Source organism: Dysidea avara, chromosome 2 (assembly GCF_963678975.1).
Source record: "Dysidea avara chromosome 2, odDysAvar1.4, whole genome shotgun sequence".
Lineage (NCBI taxonomy): Eukaryota > Metazoa > Porifera > Demospongiae > Dictyoceratida > Dysideidae > Dysidea > Dysidea avara.
The window spans coordinates 32,656,713-32,666,772 of NC_089273.1; the positions used below are offsets into that span (position 1 = coordinate 32,656,713).

The following is a 10,060-nucleotide window of genomic DNA, read 5'->3' on the forward strand; positions in this document are numbered from 1 at the left end:
AACTCTAGAGTAGATCCAACACAGAGCAGCCCACACTGTAACAAATACATGTGATCCCACTGTAATATCATGGACCATGCAGCTGGACTCGGAATCACTTGAAAATAGATGAACAAATTTAACCTGTTTTGTTTGAAGTGAAGCATGTGAAATGTTACACTTAAGAAATCCTAGGATTCTTAGGTGGTATGTAATTAATGTGAGTGTTCCATTTCCGGTCTGACTAGATACATTGAAATTACACACACATCTTGGTCCAAATCACATTTACCTGGTGGCTATGGGCATGGTTTGCATAGCTAGGCTTATAATTGAGATTTGGTTGATCTTGCAGTTTTGGCATTTGGCCTGATTCAAGGCTAGCAGTCAGACACATCCTTGAATTTGTGCAACAGAAAAAAATCAGTTCACTATTGAATACAGCATTAGTCCACTGCACCGGCTGTTAATAACTCCATGCATACAATTCAGTGATGTTCGCAGAATATAGCCCCTTTGCGATCTGCCAAAATATTTGCTCCTCTCACACTGCACAAAATTCTTCAAGTTTTAATTCAGCTGGCTCTTTCCTGTTACCAGTGTCTTCCTGCTTGCTTTATTTGTACACTGACATATGACTTGAAAAGCCGGCCCAGACTGTTTTCTAAAGTCAAAATGAGCAAACCAGCTCACATAAAGTGCCCTTCTTGGTATATCCGTAGATGAACCAAGGATGAACATCACTGATACAGCTCATCCCACAATTAATACTTCGTTACTAATGACAACCAACAAGAACCCACAATCGATCCTTTAATTCTTTTTATCTTATGTTTAATCACCCACTGAAGGTGCCACTGATAACTCGTAAGGGCAGTTTCAGCAATGGTAAGTTGCAAGCTTCAATTTGAGAAAGCGTTCCGTTTCGTAGTTTAGTCCATCATTCCGTTCCGATCCGTTCCGTTCCATAGAATAGTCTCCACCATTTTTTGCTGTTACCATTTTGTAGCGCTGTAATTTCGAAACCTCTTGGCTTCTAGAGTTGAAACTTCGGTTGACGATTTCTTAACTATCTAGATAAAGAAAATATGATTTGAAAAATGCACTAACTGGGGTTCTGTGACATTACTTGGCGACCAATCCATCTAGCTACTGCTAACTACAGTACTGACTGTAGTCCGTGACAGGTCAAGTCAGTAGCGAAGTGACCAAGTATCCGGTAGCTAAAACACAGGCATTGCAATAGACTTCACAGCCGGCGGAACTGAGCCAGCGCTGCCTCACAACGCCATAGGAGAGACCTGTTGTCTCGTCTTGCGTGACGCTCTCGAGTAAAGTTAGCTATCATGGAGCATTACTGTAGCCTTGCTGCATCCACGCGGGTCACTCCAGCGCACCTCACTAGCGTCATGCACGTAAATACATGCGATGTTACTCGTGAGCTGTACTGTACAAACAAATCAACCTGCAGTGAGATCACCTACAAAAAGCACCTTGTACAAAGTTCAGTTACCCTGTAGAGAGATCAGCTAGAAGAATTCACCTTGTGGACAGTTCAGCAACAAAGAAACCATCATGTAGAGAGTTCAGCTGCAAATAAATGACCCTGTAGAAAATTTAGTTACAAACCAATCACCCTGTAGAAAGATCAACTAGAAGAAGTTACCTTGTAGAGAGCTCAGCTACAAACAATTCACCCTGTACAGAGATCAGTTAGTAGCAGTTTCCTTGTAGAGAGTTCAGCTACAAACAAATCACCCTGTAGAAAGATCAGCTAGATTAATTTACCTTGTAGAGATTTCAGCTACAAGAACCACCATGTAGAGAGTTCAGCTGCAAACAAGCCACCCTGTAGAAAATTCAGCTGCAAACAAATCACCCAGTAGAAAGATCAGCTAGAAGAAGTTGCCTTGTAGAGAGTTCAGCTACAAAGAAACCATTCTGTAAAGAGCTCAGCTGCAAACAAATCACCTGTACTGAATTCAGCTACAAACAAATCACTCTGTAGAGAGATCAGCTAGAAGAATTTACCTTGCAAAGTGTTAAGTTACAAAAAAACCGCCATGCAGAGAGTTCTGTAATAAATATCCCATCCAAAAACAGCTTATAGCTGTAAAAAAAGTGCGCGTCCAAGTAAAGCAGAGTTAACTGTGACAAAAAGTTATGATATCATAATGCGGCCATGTGCGAGGTGTGCAAGTTGTAAAATTAATATTAGCTAATCAGATAATACAATGTTATTGTTAAAGTGTTAATGAGAACTATGTGATGCTGCTAGTTTTTAAGTGTGTGAGCATCTTCATAAATGCCACATAAATTTAATTCTCAGTAAAGGAATGTGTATAGATTCTCTGATAGTAATAAATAGTTTGAGTTTAGCCGCCTTTCCTGTATATGCTTTATTGAGAATTAAATTTATGTGGCATTTATGAAGATGCTCACACACTTAAAAACTAGCAGCATCACATAGTTCTCATTAACACTTTAACAATAACATTGTATTATCTGATTAGCTAATATTAATTTTACAACTTGCACACCTCGCACATGGCCGCATTATGATATCATAACTTTTCGTCACAGTTAACTCTGCTTTACTTGGACGCGCACTTTTTTTACAGCTATAAGCTGTTTTGGGATGAAATTTCAATACTTTTTGTTAGAATAAGCAATGCACTGTTGATAACAGTAAGTGAGTTTCCATGGTTTTGACAGAAACCCCAGATTACAGTGACAGAATATTAAAATATAACTGTAATTTTAGTGGCCAGGGCCCCCAACATTGGGGGTAACTGGGGTATTTTGCCCCCTGCCACAGCCCGAAAGGGGCCACTTGAATACCTGTTTAAAGAAAGATCGATATACTCTAATAGAGCAGTCAGGATCTAGACCCTTCCTTGCCCCTGGGCCCCTCTTAAAGTCTTTTCCCTTGGGCCCTCTAATTTCTCTGGACGGCCCTGTTAGTGGCATGCAACTGCAGTCAACTAACACCCATTTTAACTAGTAAACCCTTAACAACACTTTGCCTTTCATCTTGTACTGCATTGAAACGATCAAGATACTCTATTAGAGCAGTCACAAAACAGCTGTAACACAGCAATCAATATTTAGCATAGTTACAACTTCTGCTTAGCATCGGATTGTATAGTTTAAATTACTAGCTACTTACAGACTTTACAATATAAAAATATGGCACTTGTAGAAATGTGACTGTTCTATTAGAGTATCTCGATCTACTTCAAGCATTGACTAATTCAAGTGAAGAAGCTACGCCCCTGCCAAGAGATCTTGTGAAATGAAATGAGAATAGTAAAGAAAAGGCAAGTATGTACAGAGACAATAGAGGGGCGCGTAATTATGTCCTGTTGTAAATAAACGCCTTTAAAATTTATATTACTACTAAATAAACGCACCAGAATAGGCTTGTGTGGCTGTTGTCTCCAAGGTTGTCTCATTACTTGTCTTTTCGTGTTGAAGGGATTTAGTCGCAATTGGTGAGTTTAACTAGAGTAAGCGATCTATTGTCGGACACCATCTATAATCGGACACGTTTTCTCAGAAACTACTAAGCCGAATCATCTGAACTTTGGTGTGGAGAAACCTTGCACTTAGGCTAATAATGCACTAAAAGATAAACCTGCTAGCTTTTGTGGTTCCTTTGTTACAGCCGATTAAAGTGACTGTCCGAAAACCTCTAATATCGGAAGTTTACCTCTTTTATCGGACACCACCTAGCAATCACCCACTAAAAAACGAAAATCCAAACAACCACCACCATCTATTAGGGTAAGCCATGCACTTTCAAAGTAGTCATAGTTATTTCCTTTCCTTCATTCATAAGCGGAGCTACAATCGTAAATGTTCGGGTGTGTCGTGACCTCAATAATCGGACGCCTGGATTTCCAAATTTTCGTATTTTTTGCGGGACTTTCTGTTCAAAAACACTTTGTTGTTCGAGCAGTAGATACCAGAGCAGGTATGACTCCCAAGTTATATATAGTTGTTGTACATACGTAACTCTTGGCCTTGTAGCTATATTACTGTAGTGGTTTAATAAGTTATTATACAATAAAACAACAGCTAGCTAGCTAGTCTCTAGCTACTAATTAATGCTGTGTAAATAACGGTGTGCACTTGGCATTATTTTACTCTGTAGCATAAATAATTGGCATTATTTTACGCTGTAGCATAAGTGATAAACTGTAATAGTGATTACTATAATATTATAGGTGGGGACTATTCTACGGAACGGAACGGAACGGAACGGAATGATGGACTAAACTGCGGAACGGAATGCCTTCTCAGATTGAAGCTTGCAGCTTACCATTGCTGTACAAGTTATCAGTGGCACTTCCAGCAGGTAATCAAACGTTACCCCAAGAAAGATAAAACGAATTTAAGGATCGATTGTGGGTTCTTGTTGGTTGTCATTAGTAACGAAGTACTAATTGTGGGAATAGCTGACTCAGTGTGTTCATCTTCGGATATATCAAGTAGGGAACTAATGCATGACTTGTTTTTACTAGTATGTGAGTTATTTTTACTTACTTGACTTTAGAATGTACAGTCTGAGGCCCAGCCTTTCTAATCGGCATAAATCAGTATGTGTATAGCTACACTACAAAAGAAACAAGTATGGTGACAAGCTGAATCAACTCAGTCTAAGCAGAATCTAAAGGAATTTTGTGCAGTGTGTGAGGAGCAAACATTCAGATACCTCAAGGAGGCTACATTGTGTGAACATCAATGATTCATTAACAGAGTAGTGGACTATTGTCAGATATCTCAGCCTGAGTACTGAGTTGAATTCTGGATGGGGTCTATTTTACAGAATGGAATGCTTTCTGAATCAACTTGCTATCATTGCTGAAATTGCATTTTATCAGTGGAACCTCCAGGAAAATGGAATAGGATAATTATAAAACATTAATTAAGTGATTGTTTAGGTAATCATGACTTTATTCAGTCTAATAAACAGATTATATGGTTGATTGAGTGAGGTATCACTTTCAGAATGTTCAGACGACCAGTGATGAGATGCATGGATTCATAGAATTTTTGTTGTGGTTGGAGACATTAAATATCCAAAAGCAAACTGACTGTATAATATTAATTCACTTTCTTTATATTTTCTCAACTTTGAGCCTGTATGCAAATAATTGAATTTTCCTTGTCAATAGAAATCCTAGAATAAGATGGGAGAGAAACTTATCTTTGTTTACCTATACTGTACAACCAAGAGTTCGTAATACTGATTTGTATGGGAGAGAGTGTCTAACTCTCAGTATGGCCTGTACAAACACCCTGCGTAAAGTTCACCTTTCATCAAATCAACACCTTTACTGGGGGATAGAAAACTGTTGATTAGTGTTGCTGAAGAAGGTAAAGCCTTTGTTCTGAAATAAGGCCGAGGTGTTACTTTAAGCAGGGTGTTTGGTGAATGCGTTCAAGTTAGACACTCCACCTTATTATGAACTCTTGGTACAACTTCAAAGGAAAATGAAGAAAACATACAGATGAATCAATAAAATCACTACAGTAGGGTGAATTACAGACTAGTGAGATCTTGGTTAATTAATGACAGTGGTTGGAGATTAAGTGTGGTAGCTTCTTGTTCTTGAATATGTTGCAAAGTGGAAGTACAAATCAAAATGGGATATCAATTTCATTATGAAAAATACATAAATAATCTAGCATTACTATTTCATTTGTCCTCCACTTAAACATGCTACAACAGTACTAGTGTCAGTACATTGGCAGTGAGTCTACCTTGAAATCTCAACTCTAGAGTAGATCCAACACAGGACAGCCCTCACTGTAACAAATACATGTGATCCCATTGTAATTTCATGGACCAGCTGGACTGGGAATCACTTGAAAATAGACGAACAAATTTAACCTGTTTTGTTTGAAGTGAAGCATGTGAAATGTTACACTTAAGAAATCCTAGGATTCTTAGGTGGTATGTAATTAATGTGAGTGTTCCATTTCAGGTCTGACTAGATACATTGAAATTACACACACATCCTGGTCCAAATCACGTTTGCCTGGTGGCTACAGGCATGGTTTTACATGCGGCTTATAATAGAGATTTGGCTGATCTTGGAGTTTTGGCATTTGGCCTGATTCAAGGCTAGCAGTCAGACACATCCTTGAATTGTGCAACAGATAAAATCAGCTCACTATTGAATACGGCATTAGTCCACTGCACCAGCTGTTAATATATAAATAACTCCATGCATACACTTCAGTGATGTTTGCAGAATATACCCTCCTTGCGGTCTGCCAAAATATTTGCTCCTCACACACTGCACAAAATTCTTCAAGTTTTAATTCAGCTGGCTCTTTCCTGTTACCAGTATCTTCCTGCTTGCTTTATTTACTAGTGGGGCAAAAAAATTATTAATTTTCAACAAGTAGAATAGGGATCAAAGATTTGATTTTGAAAAAAACTGCGTAAACAAGAAGTAATAGGGATGATAATCCACAAAATTCTATGCATCATCAGTTCAAAGCAAGTTATTTGAATAGTGTACACTCAATTTGCGATTCCTATTTCAACATTTTAACAAAATTTAACCACAAGTTGAAATAGGAATCGCAAATTGAGTGTACACTATTCAAATAACTTGCTTTGAACTGATGATGCATAGAATTTTGTGGATTATCATCCCTATTACTTCTTGTTTACGCAGTTTTTTCAAAATCAAATCTTTGATCCCTATTCTACTTGTTGAAAATTAATAATTTTTTTGCCCCACTAGTTTCATGATTTTTTTCATGTCCATGCACATGGACTACTTCTTAAATATACGTTCAACAGTACATGATTGTTTAATAAAGAAACCCATTGTAATATCAACTGGCAATAAACAATTACATAAATAAGTTTAATAAACAATTACATAATTAAGTTTAATCATTGTCCTCTTCCTCTTCCTCTTCCTCAACACGAGTAAAACACACGCTTGACAAAACGTGGTCGACTCCAATTAAAGTGCTGAGTATACGGAGTATCCCGCTTTTTATTTTTCAATCGCGTACGGAAGGGACACACCCCTTTTCAATTCGAAATTTACCAGTGTGTTCCAATAGCTTACAAGCCTTGTTATGTCGACTCTTAGCTGGTAAACAGCTGAAGAATATAATAGAAAGTATACACGAAAGGCGTACAGTAATAGTTTAAGTGATGAGGTGCGGGCCACACCCCCTTCACTGTCTCGTAATGAAGGAAGTCTAAAACCCGAGTTTCAGTGAACAATAGTTATGTTTAATGTTTAGTGTGATACAACTTGATGCATTTTAGTCCTGTGAGCTAAAGCAATGGAATTTTAAACAATTCTATATTATCATCTGTATGGCTTCTCGATCGAATGGCGTCTCGAAGAGTGATTCTTGCTCTATATCTCGCAATCGCATTAGAGAGGGAAGATTTTAATACCACACAGACCTGGGTACGCATGTTTTTTAAATACGCCATACGTTTTTAGGGCTGATATCTACTTCCTACGAGCTGTAGGCGCGCGAAACAAGAAAGAAAGAAAGAAAGAAGAAAGAAAGAAGAAGAAGATGGAGAATCTAACCATTATCAAAATTTTAAAAAACACCTAAAACCATTTCCCTTACTTTTAATACTTGTTGGCTAGTGTTGTAAACACAAAAGAAAGGTCTAGAATGTTTTAGAAATAAAATCTAAAGCCCGGAAGGCTGCTTTTGGCGTGCGTTCTATTAGAGTGTTTTGAAAAATTTCTGCCTGATCCCTATTATGTACCACTACCGTGGTACATGATACACTGACTTATGACTTGAAAGACCGGCCCAGACTGTTTTCTAAAGTCTAAATAAGAAAAACAGCTCACATAAAGTTCCCTTCCGTATGGATGAACATCACTGATACAGCTCATCCCACAACAATACTTCGTTACTAATGACAACCAACAAAAACCCACAATCGATCCGTTAATTCTTTTTATCTTATGTTTAATCACCCACTGGAGATGCCACTGCTAACTTATAAGGGAAGGGAAGTTTCAGCAATGGTAAGTTGCAAGCTTCAATTTTAGAAAGCGTTCCGTTCCGTGGTTTAGTCCATCATTCCGTTCCGTTCCGTTCCGTTCCGTTCCGTAGAATAGTCCCCACCAATATTATAGCTCATATGTGGTCCATTACGTCAACGGATATTTGTATCCAAGGCTCAACATGACCACAACACTCTAAGTCATCAGCATGATAGACCTGGAACTTACAAGAATTGGACAGAAGAAAATATGGAAAAGGCTTTGAGAGCAGTTATTATTCATAAGTCAAGCATCCGGAGGGCAGCATTGGATTACAGTGTACCAAAGTCTACTCTTGGTGATAGGGTACTCGGCAGAGTTCAACCAGGTAGCAGAAGTGGTCCAGAACGACTACTCAGTGATACAGAAGAGGCTGAACTCGTAGCATTTGTGAGACGGTGCTCAGCAATAGGGTACCCAAAGACAAGGAAGGATATGATTGAGTTGGTTCAAAGAATTGCACAGAGTAGAGGTGTTGATCGACAGATATCAAATGGTTGGTGGGAGAAATTTTGCACACGGAATCCTAGTATTACTTTAAGAGCCTCAGTTCCATTATCCAAGGCTAGAGCTGAAGCCACAGATTCAGAAATCATAGATGGCTACTTTGACCTATTAGAGAAGACAATGGCGGAGTATGACTTACTGGACAAGCCATGTCAAGTGTTTAATGCTGATGAAAGTGGCTTCCCCTTAGCACCAAAACCATTGAAAGCAGTTCACTGTTCTGGAGAACATACAACTCATGCAATCAATTCAGGTAATAAGGCACAGATTACTGTGCTAGCCTGTGTTAGTGCAGGAGGGCATAGTCTTCCATCCATGGTTATCTGGGATAAGAAAGTTCTGAGTCCTGAGCTTACTAATGGTGAGATACCTGGCACGATATATGGTCTTTCTGACAAAGGATGGATAGATCAAGAGCTATTTAAACTTTGGTTTCACCATCACTTTCTACGGTATGCACCAACTGTCAGACCACTTCTTTTATTAATGGATGGTCATTCATCACATTACTTTCCAGACACCATACATATGGCTGCTAAAGAAAAGGTGGTTTTATTTGTCTTGCCTCCAAATACCACCCATTTGACCCAGCCCCTTGATAAAGGATGTTTTAGTCCTTTGAAGGCAAAATGGAGTGAAGTTTGTCATAAATACACTACAACTACTGGAAAGGCTGTCAACAGATTTGTCTTTTCCAAGCTACTGAATGAAGCATGGAAACAATCCATGTCTACAAGTAACATAATAGGTGGATTTAAGACAACCGGAGTTCATCCAATTGACAGAACTGCCATAACTATTCATCCAAAGGAAACTGCTGCTAAAGATGAACTAGGTTTCATTCCACTTTGCAGCCCAATGCCTAGTGCATTGGAAAAGCCAAGAAAGCTTCCTACCTTTACTGAAGTGGAACTTGAGAGATTTCAAGAAAGATATGAATTAGAGGCAAAAAATCCACAAGCCGACAATCGGTACCAACAGTGGGTAAAAATGTACCATCCTGATCAGCAAATACAAGAACCTGATACCACTAGTAGTACAGTGAAGATGTTAATGCCTGCTCCCACTCCAGCAATTGAAAAGTTCTTTCCAGTGCTGCCTAACCCTGTTTTGCCATCAGTCAAGTCAGTATCTTGTGGAAGGGTACTGACCAACTGTGAAAATCTCAAATTTTTGGAAGAGAAAAAACAAAAGAAGGATGAAGAAATAAACAAAAAGGAAGAGCGAAAAAGGCTAAGGTAAGAGCGGAAGATGCAAAAAGAACAGCAACAATCTGCAAAGAAACAGCAGAGGAAAACTAAAGCAACAGGTTTGGGCACAATACAGCGGCATAATGTATTTCGCGGACTGGATTCACGCACTGAGCTGGAAACAGCTTTTAAACAATAATCCAGGCATTATCCATCTCTTGCAACACTGGAGACACCACTATTGAGCTACAACTGCTGATACTGCTCTTCCTTACAGGTAAAAAACTAGCGGTGCACTAATTAATTAGAATACACTTACGATACACG

At 38.7% G+C, this 10,060-nt stretch overlaps 1 protein-coding gene across 1 annotated transcript; it reads left to right on the forward strand.

Moving 5' to 3' along the window:
• The first annotated feature begins 8,222 nt into the window (after positions 1-8,222).
• Positions 8,223-9,785, forward strand: LOC136248013 (tigger transposable element-derived protein 1-like). Its single transcript, XM_066039830.1, has one exon. The coding sequence runs from the start codon at positions 8,247-8,249 to the stop codon at positions 9,783-9,785; it is 1,539 nt and encodes a 512-aa protein (XP_065895902.1). The 5' UTR covers positions 8,223-8,246.
• Positions 9,786-10,060: the final 275 nt, after the last annotated feature.

Coding starts and splice junctions, on each gene's coding strand:
- LOC136248013 (XM_066039830.1), top strand. CDS start 8,247: ATGGAAAAGGCTTTGAGAGCAGTTATTATTCATAAGTCAAGCATCCGG.